General features: G+C 35.8%; 1 protein-coding gene across 2 annotated transcripts in view; it reads right to left on the minus strand.

The window, feature by feature from the left end:
- Window positions 1-353: 353 nt before the first annotated feature.
- Window positions 354-19,321, minus strand: part of LOC128250333 (monocarboxylate transporter 14-like) — a 28,250-nt gene continuing 9,282 nt past the window's right edge. The window contains exons 2-9 of one of the 2 annotated variants that reach the window (XM_089338063.1): window positions 15,937-16,189; window positions 13,019-13,162; window positions 10,031-10,312; window positions 8,969-9,055; window positions 7,971-8,120; window positions 2,434-2,703; window positions 1,305-1,430; window positions 354-502 (exon numbers count right to left, since the gene is read on the minus strand). In XM_089338063.1, the coding sequence (XP_089194189.1) occupies window positions 486-502; window positions 1,305-1,430; window positions 2,434-2,703; window positions 7,971-8,120; window positions 8,969-9,055; window positions 10,031-10,312; window positions 13,019-13,162; window positions 15,937-16,147 (1,287 nt within the window). In that variant the 5' untranslated portion in view covers window positions 16,148-16,189 and the 3' untranslated portion in view covers window positions 354-485. Of the gene's footprint in view, window positions 503-1,012; window positions 1,212-1,304; window positions 1,431-2,433; window positions 2,704-7,970; window positions 8,121-8,968; window positions 9,056-10,030; window positions 10,313-13,018; window positions 13,163-15,936; window positions 16,190-19,321 lie in introns of those variants that run through there. The other variant, XM_089338062.1, reaches the window with a different exon arrangement.

A 19,321-nucleotide genomic window follows, 5' to 3' on the forward strand; every position in this document is an offset into this window, starting at 1 on the left:
ATATATATATATATATATATATATATATATATATATATATATATATATATATATATATATATATATATATGTATATATGCATCCATTGTATTATATATCTTTACAGTCTAACAAATGACATCCAAACTTTTAACGTCATTTTCCCTCCATTTTTAGAAACAGGATATGACATACGAAAACAAAAATGTGGTTACAGCTTAAGGTTAGATGTTATAATCTCTATGTAACATATATATATATATATATATATATATATATATATATATATATATACATATATAGATATGCATATATATATATATATATATATATATATATATATATATATATATATATATATATATACATATATATATATATATATGTATACATACACACGTTTGATGGAATCTAGGTCAAATGATATAACTGAAACCGGTCTTTATCCGAGATATATCCGACGTAGAACTTCGATTGTTTAAAGAAAGACGATTGTCACTCCTCTTTCAGCTTTTGCTAATATCTGGAACGAAATCGTGGCGCGATGAAGTACAAACACAATAGAATGTATGCATATGTATATATATATATATATATATATATATATATATATATATATATATATATATATATATATATATATATATATATATATATATATATATATATATATATATATATATATACATACATATATATATATATATATATATATATATATATATATATATATATATGTATGTATATATGCATCCATTGTATTATATATCTTTACAGTCTAACAAATGACATCCAAACTTTTAACGTCATTTTCCCTCCATTTTTAGAAACAGGATATGACATACGAAAACAAAAATGTGGTTACAGCTTAAGGTTAGATGTTATAATCTCTATGTAACATATATATATATATATATATATATATACATATATAGATATGCATATATATATATATATATATATATATATATATATATATATATATATATATATATATATATATATATATATATATATATACATACACACATACACACACACATATGTATGCAGTTATGTATAAGATTATATCTTTCCATTTGACAAAGATACATATACAGACTTTCAACATCATTTCTTTCCCATTTTTCTCCTGATAATAATGATGATAGTGAAAATCTCGGCAAGGAAGTAAATTGCTCCATTCACTCGAAAAAGGACTGGAAAGGATTCTGTGGCATCATAGATCTTCCCTTAAAGAAATAAAGAAATTGTAAAACAAACCGTCAATGTCACGGGTCACACAGGGAAGAACGTAGTAAAAGAAGAGGAGAATATATATTTACCAAATATTGGCGGGAAAATGGTGTATCCTATTCCGTTAAAGAACAATATAATGCTAAATCCACTGGTGATATATTTGGCCGAAAATAAGTCAGCAACCATAGTGAGGCGAATAGGAATTACAGTTCCTGAAAAGAGAAAAGTAGGAAAGGAAATCGAATATGAAATATCTTAGGAAAACATCAGTCAGATAGGATTTCATATATATTATATAGAGGGTTGAAAATCTTTAGTCATTTGAAATTATTCAAGTAATCTGTAAACAAAAACTCTTTGTGTGGAGAGTTTGAAATCTAAAAACAACAGGCATGAGAGATAATTCGAATAAGATCAGTTAATCGAAAGTTTTAGACTTTGCAGATTAAAGTAGATGTCTTTTAAAGCCAACTGTGGAAAATAACCGACATGATTCAATTTTATTAGATCTTCCTAGTAAAGGATATACTTCTTTTGTGTTGATACTGGATTATATGAACCCTTTCATGAACCAAATGATAATATCAAGTATGTTTTTGGCACTCCGTCGCTTACGACGTCGAGGGTTCCAGTTGATCCAAGTGGCTGAGCACTCCACAGACACGTGTACCCTTAACGTAGTTCTCGGAGATATTCAGCATGACACAGTGTGACAAGGCTGACCTTTTGAATTACAGGCACAACAGAAACAGGAAGTAGGAGTGAGAGAAAGTTGTGGTGGAAGAGTACAGCAGGGTTCGCCACCATCCCCTGCCGCAGCCTCATGGAGCTTTAGGTGTTTTCGCTCAATAAACACTCACAACGCCCGGTCTGGGAATCGAAACCGTGATCCTATGACCGCGAGTCCGCTGCCCTAACCACTGGGCCATTGCGCCTCCACGCGCTTATATCGTACTGTGATGTATATCAGAGAAGAATGAAAATATCGGTAAGAAACTAGCGTTTTCTCAAAAGAGTACCCTTATGTTATATGGAATTGCGGAGGCTCTCTTATTATTTTTTTAACATTCTCCGTCAGCTATTCAGTGAACCAGTAACTGGCTCGTCAGAAATCTGTAACCAACGACGCCATTGTTCACTAAATGCGGTATAATACACAATAAATAAGAAATATATTTAAGAAATATATTTAAGAAATATAACGAAACCTCTTACCTACAGATAAGGAATAGATAACAGTGCAAGCAATGATTGACCAGAAGTTGGTGCAGTAAGGGAAAGTAACGACTGCAAGCGTTGCAATTCCAATGGCAGCCACTAGCACTGTATCACATCGGATATGAAATACATCTGAATAAACGCCGGACAAAAGTTTTGCAATGACCCAGGAAATTCCAATGAGCGACACAAAAATGGCACCCTCAGTTCTCGTCATTCCTAGAGAGATTGCGTAGTATGGTAAATAATAAATCACCGTGTGTTGGCCTAGTAAATATACAAGATATTGTAAAACTTCATTTGTGAAAGAGTGAAAACAGATATAAACTATTATCATCATCATCAACATCATCATCATCATCATTATCATTACTACTACTACTACTACTACTACTACTACTACTACTACTACTACTACTACTACTACTATTATTATTCAGTAGTTTTATTTTTATAACGTACTTTCACTTCACTACCGAGCGCAGCTCTGTGTGCCTTGGGTATTATTATTATTATTATTATTCAGTAGTTTTATTTTTATAACGTGCTTTCACTTCACTACCGAGCGCAGCTCTGTGCGCCTTGGGTATGTGCTGTGGTTTGCTGTGGTGCTCTTATGTTTACTGTATTGAAAGTGTTTTGCGTAGAATGTGTGCAGTACCCAGTAGTGCAATTTTCTGTATGTTATATATATTTGTAAGTCCTGGTGTTTTTGTTATGTATTTGTTTGAATATTTTTTTATTATACCTAAGGCACCTACTATGATAGGAATTGTTTCTGTTTTTAGATTCCACATTCGAGTTATCTCTATTTCCAGGTCTTTGTATTTTGAAAGTTTTTCCATTATTATTATTATTATTATTATTATTATTATTATTATTATCATTATTATTATTATTATTATTATTATTAAGATTATTGTTATTATTATTAAGGCGGCGAACTGGTAGAACCTTTCAGAACAATAATTACATAATTATAGCACCGGGCAAAATACTTTGTGGTATTTCGTCCGTCCTTACGTTCTGAATTCAAATTCTGCCGGTGTCGATTTTGACTTTCGTCCCTTTAGGGTCGATAAATTAAGTACCAGTGAAACACCGAAGTCGATGTAATCGACTATCCCCCTCCACGAAATTTCAGGCCTTGTGCCTTTAGTGGAAAGGATTATTATTATTATTATTATTATTATTATTATTATTATTATTATTATTATTATTATTATTATTATCATTATCATTATTATTAAACAAGGTGGTGAGCTGGCAGAATCGTTAGCACGCCGGGCAAAATGCTTAGTAGCATTTCGTCCGTCATCAAGTTCTGAGTTCAAATTCCACCGAGGTCGACTTTGCCTTTCATCCTTTCGGGGTCGAGAAATTAAGTACCAGTGAAACACTGGAGTCGATGTAATCAACTGGTCCCCTCTTCCAAAATTTCAGGCCTTGTGCCTATAATAGAAAGGTTTATTATTATCATTATTATTTTTATTTTTTTAATTATTATTATAGATAATATTAGGACTGCTATGACTCCTCCGGAAGGAATATGTAAATAAAGAAGAAGAGTTCCATAATTAAATTTGCTGAACGATATTTCGGTATCTCGTGTACCTTCAACGGGTTCACGAGATACCGAAATATCGTTCAGCAAATTTAATTATGGAACTCTTCTTCTTTATTTTATTATTATTATTATTATTATCATTATTATTATTATTATTAAGCATATGCAAGATGGCACGATGGCAGAGTCGTTACAGCGCCGGGCAAAATGCTTGGCGGCATTTCGTACGTTTTTACATTCTGAGTTCAAATTCCGCTGAGGTCGACTTTGCCTTTCATCCTTTCGGAGTCGGTGAAATAGGTACCAGTTGAGCACTGGGGTCGATGTAATCAACGAGCCCCCTCCCTCAATATTTCAGGGCCTTGTGCCTTTAGTAAAAAGGATTATTATGATTATTATTATTATTATTATTATTATTATTATTATTATTATTATTATTATTAAGGCAGCGAGTTGTCAGAATCGTTAGTGCGCCGGACAAAATGCTTAGCGGCATTTCGTCCGGCTTTATGTTATGTTCTGAATCCAAATATCGACGAGGCCGACTTCGTCTTTCATCCTTTCGGGTTCGATATAATAAGTACTAGTTGAGGGCTATGGGTTGATATAATCGATTTACCCCACTACCTCAAACTTGCTGGCCTTGTGCCAAAATTTGAAGTCGTTATTATTATTATTATTATTATTATTATTATTATTATTATTATTATTATTATTATTATTATTATTAAGGCGGCTAACTGGCACAATAGTTAGTACGCCGGGCAGAAAACTTAGCGACATTTTTCTCCGTGTTTATGTTCTGACTTCAAATTCCACTGAGGTTGACTTTGCCAATCATCCTATTGAAGTCGATAAAAAAAAGTACCAGTTAAATACTGGAGGTCGGTGTAGTCGGCTTCCCCATCCCACTCAAAATGTGTGCCTATTGTAGAAAGCATATCAAGGACGGTGAATCTTTAAAGCAATAGACAAAGTATCTAGTGGTATTTTTTCTGAATGATTACGTTCTGAGTTCAAATTCCGCCGAGGTCAACTTTTCTTTTCCTCAGAATCGATAAAATAAGTACCAGTAGAACACTGGGTCGATGTAATCGACTTACCCCTCCCTTAAAATTTACTGGTCGTGTGCCAAAATTTCAAACTGTATATAGGCGGGGAGCAGGCAGAATCGTTAGCACGCCGGAAAAATGCATAGCGGTATTTCGTCCGTCTTTATGTTCTGCGTTGAAATTTCGCCGAGGTCGATTTTGCCTTTCATTCTTCCGAATCGATAAGATAACTACCAGTTGAGCACTGGAGTCGAAGTAATCGAATACTCGCCTTCCATATAATTTCAGGCCTTGTGCCTATAGTAAAAAAAATTATGATTATTATTATTATTATTATTATTATTATTATTGTTTTTGTTGTTGTTTTTGTTATCATCATCATCATCATCATCATCATCATCCTTATTATTATTATTATTATTATTATTATTATTATTATTATTATTATTACTACTACTACTACTACTACTACTACTACTATTATTATTATGGAGTGAGAGAGCAGCGCATGCCATCAAAGTAGAGTGACACTGGGGTACAAATACACAAAGCTCAATATACCCATCATGACTACCCATCTGATAAGGGTACACCAGGCACATGCATCATAACCATATGTGCACGACATGGTGATTTCATAGCAAGATAAACAGTGCATGACCTTGCAGGTGGGGCCAATTAGAATTTTCATCAGTCCGAGTAGCCCATCCCGCTCAAAAGGTCCCGGAATAAGGGTTGTATTTAGAATGTTGAACAAAACACCTATGTTTCCAGAGGTGAATTATTCAAACCCCCAAAGAATTCCTCTCAACACATCGCTATGATGCTCCCCTACTACCTCTACTCGTGATTAGAGATACACATATCGTCAGCCACCAAGAGACATGGTGAAGCGGTTACGGTTAAACAACTGACAGGCAAATCTGTGGTATTGAGCAGAATATTTGCTGTAACCCATCTTTTACACCAAGACAAAGCATGTGCATGATAACACTTCCAAGCAGCTAAGATAAAAACAGTAAAACAAAATGCCACAGCTTTCCACCCCAATGACAAAATCACAATAGTAACAACGACGACAAAATACACAAAAAGACTTACAGACGATGTGAGTGAAAGGAATCAAAAGTTTTCAGAGATAGAGAATGCCTTTACCACCGCAACATATCAGAAGCAAATAAAAAAGAAGACATTCCGTGATGTCTCCAACCAGTTAGAAATAGTACAATTAAATCGCCTTTAAATTACAACCGACTCCCTCTGAAAAAAGAACGACAAAGAATAAGACATTAGAAAACTGAGTCCTGGAATCACTTACTGAATTATTAGTTAAGATACCTTTAATCACAGGACTATTCGGACAGGATTTATCTGTGACTGTCTATCACTATACGTCATCACAAACAACGATTACCTAATTTTACAAGAAGTCAGATATTGCTAAGAAATGGTGGCGCTCAAGTTACTGCCAAAATTCTCTCTCTTGATTTATTGTTTCATAATTTTGCAACTACCATAGTAATAATTTTTGCGAATAGATATATCGAACTCTCTTGTTATAAGCAACTATTACAAATTTAATTCGATATTGATTTTTAAATTCGATTAAATGATAACAGAAATATTTGTGGGATTGACTATGTTATTCAACTGTTATACATTTTATCCACCCAAGATGTATGAAAAGCAAAGTCAACACGGCAATTTTCAGCTCAGAATGTAATAGAACGCAACTGAATACCGCAAGACATTTTCTCCATCACTCTAACGATGGTTTCAACCCACCACTTTTTTACTGGTTTAATATCAATAATTGCAAAGGATGGAATGACAGTCGATTCCTATTCTTGAGGGCTGTATTCAATACTTTTTGGAGAATGTAGGATGAAGAGATGTAGAGGATGAGAAATATTTGAGTATATCTGCTCGAGTATACATCACATCATAATTCTTTCATTGAGTCTAGTCGGATGAAAGAAAAAGCAAACCCCAGTTGGATTTAAATTCAGAATAATATGTGACACCAAAACTAGTCACTGAGAATCATTGAGTCTAGGTTTCTGTTAAGTATGGTATGACTTGTCGTGGGTTAGTTAGTTCGTATTATGGTAACTAAACGCTGAAGCAGGGGAGTCATTCTGTAGTATCGTTTTCTAATTATTATTTTAACAATAACATAATAATCATGATAAAATTCGGATACTTTTCCTTCCTGTTCTCCCTTGTTTTCCACATATAACACAAAACCGAACTATCGGTGTCTTTTACAATCATACAAGTGCTTAATAGGATTGGTAGTTATGACGTTTTCTATACTCTGGTGAAAGTGGTAAGGAGGCATATTGGGATGTAGTTTTGGAGTCTGAAATTGGAAAAAATGATTAAGCACTCGTGAAAAGACAATTCTGTTAATAACACAGTGTAACAAAGTTTTTCTTTGTCTTTGCTCAGTAAGTGTTATTTCATATTTGCTACGAAGGAGGTGACTACTATTCCCTTCAAACTTTGCTTTTGTCACCTAGACATCAATGTTTTCAAACTGATCTATTTTCCATTACATTTCAGACAGATTCAGCACTGAGTTGCTGAAGCAGAAATATCGTTATAGCACATATTCTGCTCAATACCACAAATTTGCTTGTCAGTTGCTTGATCTTAACCACTTGACCATGTCCCTTAGTGGCCGACAATATGTGCATCTCTGATCATGAGTAGGAGTAGTGGAGGAGCATCATAGCCATGTGTTGAGAGGGATTCTTTGGGGTTTGAATAAATGTAACAAAAGCTAAGTTTGAAGGAAATATTTTTCATAATGTCTAAAAGTAAGCAAATAGAAAATAACAGTTGCTACCTAAGAATAAAAATCGTATTACACCGTGTAATCGAAAATAAACAATATTGGATTTTAGACTTACTAGCCCAGATTAACACAACCATGCAGAAGAGAAGCATATTGATATTCTTTAAAATGTCCAGATTCATCGAAGGGAGACATTTGGTTACTATGTTTTTCGACGAAGATTTTCCATCATTACATTCTGTTCCTTCTTTCTCTGAAGATTTGTCTGTTAAAAATATCAAAACAGAAACATAGAGTTACCAACAAAGAATCAGTGTGTCAATATAACACTGATTTAAAATTTTGACACAAGACCATCAATTTCGGGCGAGGTGGTGGTGGTGGGAGGGGGGTTAAGTTGATTACATCGACTCTAGTGTTGAACTGGTACTTATTTTATCGACCTCCGAAAGGACGAAAGGCAAAAAGCAGCCTCGGAGGAATTTGAATTCAGGACGTGAAGACGGACAAAATGCTGATTACACGATGAAGTCCGCCTCGAAACCATACGCTTTCAGTTTCAGTCTCACCACGCAGCGCCTTTGACAGGTTGGCAAATGTCCTTTGACAAGTTTGCATTAGAAAGAATTCTGTTAAGGTCACCCAAAGACCAGGACCTGGTGTTAAACCGGGGAATGGACTAAGGCTACTGCCCAAGAATTTACATCGCAAAGAGCCGGAACAAAAGCTGCCAGATGTCTTATTCGAAGCTTTCATATTTGCTTTAATCCACCGAATCGAACTGCAACTTTACTTTTGTTGATCCTTAAAAGGATGAACGGGAAAGTTAACTTCGGAGTGATTTGAACTGACATCGCAAAGAGTCAGAACAAATACTGCAACACAACAGATTCAACGCTTTTAAAATTCCACTAATCCACTGAACTGGACTACTAATTAATTTTATCGATGCTGAAAGGATGAAAAGCAAAGTTAAGCTTAGCGAGTTTTAAACTCGGTGTGCAGAGAGCCTAATGGAAATAACGCCAGAGATTTTTGCTGTTCTAAGCGCAAACCATTCAGCCGATATGGAGTCTACGTTGATTTCTATGTCAAACGAATGAGGTAAAATACCTGGACAGAGTTCCATACGATGTTCGTTGTTTGCGTTTTCCAATTCCTCGTTTCCTTTGAGGTGTTCACCGTCCTTCTTCACAGGATCTATTAAAAACACAAAAGGTTTGTTTAGTTCGTAGCGTGAATTATTTATGAAAAAAAAAGTATTTATTTTCTATCTTTTATCTTTTACGTGTTTCAGTCATTTGATTGCAGCCATGCTGCAGCACCACCTTGAAGAACTTTAGATCTGGACACTCTAATTTTCACAACGATGGCCTCCGCAGCCTCTGGCACTTCCTTGATCCCCGACCCTTAACTTCTTTGAATCTCTGCCTTCGCCCATTTAGCAGAACATGTTCTCACTCTCAAAGGTCTTCGAGCGGTTTAATGGAGTGGCCATGGGAAAAAGAATAGTTCCCTTCTACGCCACTCTATTTGTTGGCTTCGTTAAGTCCCAAATCTTTTCCCACATCTACACTCTATGCTCGTTTATATATTTTTATCTATGTAGGCGCAGGAGTGGCTGTGTGGTAAGTAGCTCGCTTACCAACCACATGGTTCCGGGTTCATTCCCACTGCGTGGCACCTTGGGCAAATGTCTTCTACTATAGCCTCGGGCCGACCAAAGCCTTGTGAGTGGGTTTGGTAGATGGAAACTGAAAGAAGCCCGTCGTATATATGTATATATACGTATGTATGTGTGTGTATATGTTTGTGTGTCTGTGTTTGTCAACCCCCCCCCCCCCCCAGCATCGCTTGACAACCGATGGTTGTGTGTTTACGTCCCCGTAACTTAGCGGTCCAGCAAAAGAGACCGATAGAATAAGTACTAGTCTTCCAAAGAATAAGTTCTGGAATCGATTTGCTCGACTAAAATGGCGGTGCTCCAGCATGGCCGCAGTCAAATGACTGAAACAAGTAAAAGAGTAAAAGAATATACTTTTGTATACTTTTTTATGTGATCATGAATGTTTGTATGCAAGTCTATAAACAATCAGTGTATATCTGCTTCGAGTATAAAAGTCTACATATGAATCAATTTTGACTATTTCCGATGAATAATTTAGTAATACTTACCTAACTCTATCACCTGTAACTCTTCACATTCTGAAATAGCTTTATATTTCAAAGGTCGTACCAGAGCTCCCAGGGGAACCAGATTGAGTACTATCCCAGAAGAAAGTAGTAGTGTCCCTTTCAGGCCATAATGTTGAAGTAGCATTTCAGTGATATTGTTGAAAATGAACATTCCGAGACCCACACCAGAGACAGACAAGCCGACGGCAGTAGCACGTTTCTTGTCGAAATAATGGCCAACTATAACATTGGCCGCGAAAAAGCTCATTCCTAAAGATATTCCTGTAACATAATAATAATAATAATAATAATAATAATAATAATAATAATAATAATAATAATAATAATAATAATAATAATAATAATAATAAGAGAGAAATTAAGGCAAATAGACCAGATATAGTTGTCAAAGATCATGAAGAAAAAAAATGCTTTCTAATTGATGTATCAATACCAGCAGATGACAACGTTTCTCTAAAAGAAATGGAAAAACTTTCAAAATACAAAGACCTGGAAATAGAGGTAACTCGAATGTGGAATCTAAAAACAGAAACAATTCCTATCATAGTAGGTACCTTAGGTATAATAAAAAAATATTCAGACAAATACATAACAAAAACACCAGGACTTACAAATATATATAACATACAGAAAATTGCACTACTGGGCACTGCACACATCCTACGCAAAACACTTTCAATACAGTAACCATAAGAACACCACAGCAAACCACAGCACATACCCAAGGCGCACAGAGCTGCGCTCGGTAGTGAAGTGAAAGCACGTTATAAAAATAAAATTACTGAACAATAATAATAATACAGGATCAATGTAAAAGAAGAAGAAAAAATAAACAACTACGACGATTTAAAGTGGGAAATACGAAGGTTGTGGTCAATGAAGAGAGTAGAGGTGATAACAATAGTAATTGGTGCACTTGGAAGTATCAGCACTCAACTACCAACATGGCTAAAAAAGATCGGTGCAAGTGTGAAAAAAAACAAAACAGCATTACTTGGAACTGCAAGAATTCTTATCAGGGTTCTTGAAGCATGACCAGTAAACAAGTGTCACCTTAGTCTGCTGGCTGTGGACAGCTGACACTTTCCATCATACCCAACAAAATAAGCTGAGAGTTTTCATATGATAATAATAATAATAATAATAATAATAATGCGGAGAGCTACAAATACCTAGGGGTAATTGAAGGGGACAATATCAAGCACTCAGTGATGAGGGAAAGGATCAGAAGAGAATGTTATCGCAGGGTGAGAGCAATACTGAAGACAGAGCTGAACGCGAGAAACAGGATCGAAGCGATCAATGCTCTAGCCATACCAGTCGTGACTTACAGTTTCAACATCGTTAACTGGTCAATTACTGAAATATGTAATGTTGACAGAAAAATACGAAAACTGTTGACAATGCATAGAATGCACCACCCTAAGGCAGATATAGAACGTCTTTATCTGCCAAGAAAAGAGGGAGGTCGAGGACTACTACAGCTGGCATTATCAATGAAGGTAGCCACAATTGGCCTAGACACCTATATGAAAAACTCTGAGGACTGGATGCTAAAACTTGTCTTAAAATATGAAAGCAAGAAAGCATCTTACTCAGTAACAAAACAGGCAAAGGAATATCTAAGTGAATTCCAATTGCAACAAATTCAAGAATTAGACGAACTAGAAACACCTACAGAAAAAGCTAAGCGCTTGAAAACCCGTGCTAAAATTGCTGCCTTAGCTATTATGACTGAAAAATGGCATGGAAAACCTCTCAATGGCAAATACCCAAAGAGAGCGAATAATGCAGATATTGACAAAGCCCTTACCCACCAATGGTTAATGGCCTCTGGATTGAAATCAGAAACAGAGGGGTTTATCATAGCAGCCCAAGATCAATGCCTACCTACAAAGAACTACCAGGCCAACATATTAAAGAACGGCAGCTCCCCATTATGTCGTATATGCCAACAACAAAATGAGACCATCGATCATGTTGTCTCCATGTGCAGTCTGCTTGCGCCTACAGAGTATCTCAACAGGCATGATAGAGCTGCACAATATATTCACTGGGTAATATGCAAAAACCTGGACTTGCCCCATGATAAAAACTGGTGGGAACACAAACCACCCCCAGTACTTGAAAATGATCACATTGCACTCCTCTGGAACTTCACCATTCAAACTGACAGAAAGATAGACGCAAATAGGCCAGACATCATACTGAAAGACTTCAGACAAAAATCATGCCTCCTCATTGATATGACTGTCCCAATTGATATAAACGTATCTGTCAAGACCTACCAAAAACTGAGCAAATATAAAGATCTTGAAATAGAAATTAGCAAAATGTGGAATCTGAAGACGAAAACAATACCTATTGTCATAGGTGCCCTGGGAATGACAGCGAAACGGGCTGATTACTACCTAGCTCAGATACCAGGAAACCCCAAAATGGCTGAAGTCCAAAAGATAGTGCTCATGGGAACTGCCCATATCCTATGTGATCTCAAATTTTAAAGCAAACAATTTTCTTATGGTTTCTTAAACATTCACTTGAACAAAACTGTACAAATCCAAATATATGGTACCCTAGGCATAACACCTACATGAACTTCTAACTTGTTGTCTCTTGAGGTCTCTGGGTGAGACTTGGATCCAACTTGTACAAATGCAAAACAAAAGTCAAACATAAAATAATAATAATAATGATAATAATAATAATCGACTACATTCATCCCAGTGTTCAACTGGTATTCTTTTTATCGGCCCAGAAAGAATGAAAGGCAAAGTCGACCTGGCCGGAGTTTGAACTCAGAAGGTAAGGACGGACGAAATGCCGCTAAGCATTTTGCTTGGCGCGCTAACGATTCTGCCATCTCGCTGTCTAAGAAGGGAAAAATGATATATCAAGTACGATGAATGAAATTAAAAATAAAAAGAAGAAATATGAGATACTATATCTCAATGAAAAGAAACTTACCTCCTAATACGCCATAGGTTAGGATTAAAACATCAACCCTATTGACATAGGTACTAGAAAAATGCGAGATAAAACCAATCAGTCCTCCAACTATAATAATTTTACGGTGGCTGAAACGTTTCAACAAAATAGTCACAAAAGGCCCTGTAAATAGATGGACAAAAATGGTATTTTCAAAATGTTTATAGTGTTTTTAGCTTTTGGTCTATTTAATAATACAATAAGGCTTCTCATATAAGCCGCTGGCTCTTAAAACAATGACAAACTTTAAAAAATGTACTACTGACATAATTGTACTACTGACATAATTGTCAGCGCACTGTATTAACATACAGTGCGCTGACACGATTAAAATGAAAACGAAGGCAGCGAGCTGGCAGAATCGTTAGCAAGCCACACAAAATGCTTAGTGGTGTTTCGCCCATTTTTATGTTCTGGGTTCAAACTCTGCCGAAGACCACTTTGCCTTTCATCCTTTCGGGGTCGATGAAATAAGTACCAGTTAACACACACACACACACACACACACACACACACACACACATACACACACACACACACACACACATATCTATATATATAAAAATGAGAATGTGTGTGTGTGTGTCTGTCTGTCTGTCTGTGTGAATCCCTAAAACTCGAGAACTACGCAACCAATTTCATTCAAATTTTACAGATGCCTTACTTAGGGTTCCAGTTGTGTTTTAGTCAAAAAAATTTTTAACTTCTTGCAGAGTTCGAGCCCACGGCAACATAATATCTCCTCCACTATTTAAGTATTACGTGTCAAAAGTGAAACAAAAACACTCATGTCAAATACTTTCACTTTAAAAATGAAACTATTCTACTAACTGAAACAATCACATTTTGATACTGTAATGACAGATACTTTCAGAGAGAGAGAGAAAGAGAGAAAGAGAGAAAGAGAGAAAGAGAGAAAGAGAGAGAGAGAAAGAGAGAAAGAGAGAGCGAGAAAGAGAGACAGAGAGTGAGAGAAAGAGAGAAAGAGAGAGAGAGAAAGAGAGAGAGAGAAAGAGAGAAAGAGAGAGAGAGAGAGAGAGATGTATATGTATACATATAGATGTATATGTACACGTTATTCCACTAACTGAAACAATCACATTTCGATACTGTAATTACAGATACTTTCAGAGAGAGAGAAAGAGAGAAAGAGAGAAAGAGAGAGAAAGAGATGTACATGTATACATATACATGTATATGTACACGTATATGCATAGATATATATAGATATAGATCTATATGCATACATGTATATGTATACATATGTGTAGATGTATATATATATAGATGTACATGTAATATGTACACATATATACATATATATATACATGTATACAGATATCTATACATATATACACCCATCACACACAAACACATGCACACAAACACACACATTAGTCATTTGTTTTCTTATCCAAAACTACGTCAAAAGTACTGAACGGGTCTTTATGAAATTTGGAAATTATATTCTATGTATAACGGCCATATCTCCCATGAAAATTCATATATTTTTGATGTTGATGAAATTTTAACCCGAACATAACAGATGAGCATTATTTGTAATTCAACGGTACAACAGTGTAAGACTACCCTTTCAGATATACTTTCATTGTGATTTCTGCAATGTGGTGCATAAATTGTCAAGTAAATGAGACGCATCTTTGCCTCCACTGATTCACTTGCAAAGTGTTGAGTAAAATTATTTCGTTGCAGACATCCTTTGGGTCTTTTTATTATCACTACGACACACATAGTCCCCAGTTGGTAACATTGATTTCAAGGCCCTCCTAGATGAGAGACTGGCATTCCACTTAATGTCTATGTTCCATGCTGGCATGGATTGGAGAGTTATTAATGTAGAAATATGGTATCGTAGCTACTAACAGTTGAGGGTTGCGTAGTCTAGACGGCGTTTTTAGATTTCATTATTCTCTTTAACCTGGGCAAAGCCGGGTATTTCTGCTAGTATATATATAATTTCGCTTCCGTTATTAAAACTCAGTATTCATAAGCTGTAGTATAAATTAGCATAAATTATAGAATGACAAGGGAATAAGAATTACGCTTTCAATTTCATTAACTTACAGTTGTTTCTGTAACAAGATGTTGCAGATGCACTCAGTTGTAAGCGCACAACTTCTCATTGCCGAAACAGCTGTAAACTAATGAGGCTTATTACGTAATCCTCATTCCCTTATGATTGAATGATGTCTATAGATAGGTAGATAGATAGATATCTAACAAATTAATGAGTTTGCTAATTAGCCACTTTCATATTTACTGGCAGTGAGAAATTTAGTTAATTTTGGTCAATAATTTTTAAAAGTATATGATATACAATAAATAGAGAAAGAAAGAAAGAAAGAAAATCATTGTGGCTGAAGTCCATCCTATCGTTTGAGAGGGATATATTTTATCGTCACTATTATGACGGAAAACGAGGTCTATGTCAGTGATGTTTGAATTTGGATAGTAAATGCGACCATAATTAAATGCCGTCCAATTTTGTAACGATGCATATAACACGAAATACTGCCAGCCACGATACTACAATCACGAGTGGAAAATCATCATCATCATCATCTATGCTGACCATCGGACAACCAAAAGTATCAACCAAGTTCACCTTTAATCACACGATCTATCGTCTTAAGAGAAACTCGAAGGGTATACTGGGCAACGTAGTTCTGAGTATTGTGCTGCACAATTTTGTCAGTGAACAGGTCGCGGTCTCAAAGCGACGAAAATATTTTGGCAAATTAAATTTAAATGCTGAAATAAATCTGACGGTTTTCTTTGTGTTTTTCAATGGTTTATAAACACCTTCCACGCTGCAATTGATAAAAAAAATCCTCATAGATTAAAGAAAATTCGTACAGTGAAGAAATATTACTTACCAACACATAAATTTAAGCCGGTTCTTAGAGAAAGAATAAGTGATATCGTAGAGACTGGTTCATTAAAGTTCTTTAAAAGCTCAACCAATAGAACCCCGGCTGATAATGCAAATCCAGAGATAATGCAATTGCTAAGTAGGGCGGCAAGACATACAATCCATCCGTAGCCACCATCTAGAACAATGGGAACTTTCGTTTCGATTTTCGTCATTGTTCTCTGTCACTTTAGAGGTGAATGAGTTATTTTCTTTGTCTAAAACAAAAGTTTAAAAGATAATGGTAAATATCACAGCAGCATTACCGCCAAAGAAAGGATAAAATCCTTTCTTTGTTGTTGTTGTTGTTGTTTAGGGGGCCAAGTAGGGATAATGTGATGAAGATTTGATTCTTATATATAGCTGAACAAATGATGACGAAGGGTTTCTTTCATTGACTCGTAAGTTATTTGTGTTAAGTCCAGGTCAGTCCTGTTCGAGAAGATACGTCATCAATAGTATTCCAGTTAAAATCATCCCATCTCTATAGGACTATTTCTTGTAGGTGAAATGACGACACATACTTTTTCTGCCTTGCAGAAGTGTGTGTGTGTGTGTGTGTGTGTGTGTGTGTAAGTTTGTGTAGTCAATATTCGAAAATCTTATGTGGGTTTTTTTTTTTTTTAAGTTGGAGATAGGGAGACTTAGATAATTTCTAGAATACTTGTTTAGAGTAAAAGTGTAAAGCTGCAAGAGCGTTTTTTTATACACACACATATGTATGTATGTATGTATGTATGTATGTATGTATGTATGTATGTATGTATGTATGCATGTATGTATGTATGTATGTATGTACGTACGTCAGTACGTACGTATGTATGTATGTATGTATGTATGTATATACGTATGTACGTATGTATGTATGCATGTATATATGTACGTAATACTTATGTATATATGTATGTATGTGCGTACGTACGTATGTACGTACGCGTGTATGTCTGTCATCATTCGGTTTTATTTCAAGATTTCTTGCCAATGAAGCAAGAGCCTGTTTCTAACCTGGATCCAAGGCTCCTTCATTAGAATTTCAACATCGACAGGGTTATTTTAGCATGTATGTGTGTACGTGTGTAACATTTGGAGTCAATGTATGTGCAGATTTGTATATTTTGTCTTGTGTATGTATTCTCATGCATGCAGTTGCATGCGCATATATACTTAAACGATAAACTTTTGCAAAGTTTTACAAATTTTAACAGTTCCAATGATGGTTTGGATCTGTAGTCTTCGAATCAGCTTTCATCTTTCTAGTTTTGAGAAGCATAATGTCTCAAGATTTCTACTTAGGTAGTGTGTTATATATCTCGGTGCCCCAATAACACGAGCAACAAACTCCCACTGAATTTTAAAAAAATAATAATAATAAATGTCTTACCTTGAAGTTTTGCTTCACTTGTTCAATAATTAACTTCTGGCAGTGCAAAGAAACACTGACAACAACGCATGCGCAGAAGCAAGCTTCTTCCCACGCAACTTCGCTTGCGCCTAATTATGTTTAGAATTATCATTTGACACTAAGTAGTTTCTATTTACAGCCAGAATATATTAAAAACGTGAAAACTAATGAACAAACTGAGAACAAAAAGTGGCTATGGCCTCTATTATACTGTGGGTTCTTATTTCTTAGAGTCAGTATGTATGTATGTGTGTATGTATGTATGTATGTCGTAGAGGCGCAATGGCCCAGTGGTTAGGGCAGCGGACTCGCGGTCATAGGATCACGGTTTCGATTCCCAGACCGGGCGTTGTGAGTGTTTATTGAGCGAAAACACCTAAAGCTCTACGAGACTCCGGCAGGGGATGGTGGCGAACCCTGCTGTACTCTTTCACCACAACTTTCTCTCACTCTTTCTTCCTGTTTCTGTTGTGCCTGTAATTCAAAGGGTCAGCCTTGTCACACTGTGTCACGCTGAATATCCCCGAGAACTACGTTAAGGGAACACGTGTCTGTGGAGTGCTCAGCCACTTGCACGTTAATTTCACGAGCAGGCTGTTCCGTTGATCGGATCAACTGGAACCCTCGACGTCGTAAGCGACGGAGTGCCAACACAACACATGTATGTATGTATGTATATATGAGTGTTTCATAATTCTGTGTAGGTAAATCAGCTTATCTACTTATTTTAAATGATTATGAGCTGTTACGCCGGTAAAATATATTCATCGCTGATTCACACACTGACACACACATGCACGTGCGCGCGCGCACACATACACACCCATATACACACACTCATACGCAATCGTTTACACAGACATCGGACATATATATACACACACATATGTGTGTGTGTGTGTGTGTGTGTGTGTGTGTGTGTTTGTATAAAAGAATACAAAAAATGGGACAAGAACGCAAAACATCCAGAAAGTTAGATGATACAAAAAAATGGATAAGAAAAAACAAAGACGGGTCATTCGGAGTTCCAGATCAGATTTGCAGTTTCAGCTGGTTTTACTCGAGACTGCTCTAATCTGGCCAGCCCCAGGGAAAATGTAAGCTAAGAGCATTAGATTCCTTGGAAGAAAGCAGCAAATGTATACGAAAACAAGGACGTCTTTGTTTTCGTATACATTCGCTGCTTTCTTCCAATGAATCTGGTGCTCTTAGCTTAGATTTTCCTTGGGGCTGGCCAGATTGGAGCAGTCTCGAGTATAACCAACCAAAACTGTAAATCTAATCTGGAACTCGACTAATTAAAGAAAACTCCGAATGACCCGTCCTTGTTTTTTCCTGTCCATTTTTTGTATTCTTTTTTATATACATATAGTGGCGTACGTACACTTTAGTCTCTCTTATGTATATATATATATATATATATATATATATATATATATATATATATATATATATATATATATATATATACATATATATATAAATGGAACAAAAACGCTATAGAGAACAATAAAACATTCGCGAACAGATACAAAGGCGGACAAGAGAAACAACAATTAGAAGGACAGGCAAAAAAGACGGGTCATTCGTGGCCTTCTTTCCTCAGTCAAGTACCAGAAGTCACGACCGTTTCGGGCGCAACAACGTATCCAAACCATCTTTTTGTTTTTTTTGTTTCTAGAAGCGTCGAATGTCTATCGTATTATACAGACAAGAAAGTAATATTTCGAACGCTGAGAGAAGTTGTGCATTGTTATACGCATTCACTTAATTAGGTTCTCTCTCAGTCAGCTTCATAAGTTCATGAATGTTGAATTTTCTTCCAAACTTTAAAATGAATTTCGACTTTTTTCTCAAAGTAGACGGCTTGAATTGTCCTTACTGGATGAAATCGTTGGAAGGTGATTTCCAAAGTTATACGAACGTTTTTCGTGTCTTACTAACAACT

Source organism: Octopus bimaculoides, chromosome 20 (assembly GCF_046866305.1).
Source record: "Octopus bimaculoides isolate indiv1 chromosome 20, ASM4686630v1, whole genome shotgun sequence".
Taxonomy (NCBI): Eukaryota; Metazoa; Mollusca; class Cephalopoda; order Octopoda; family Octopodidae; genus Octopus; species Octopus bimaculoides.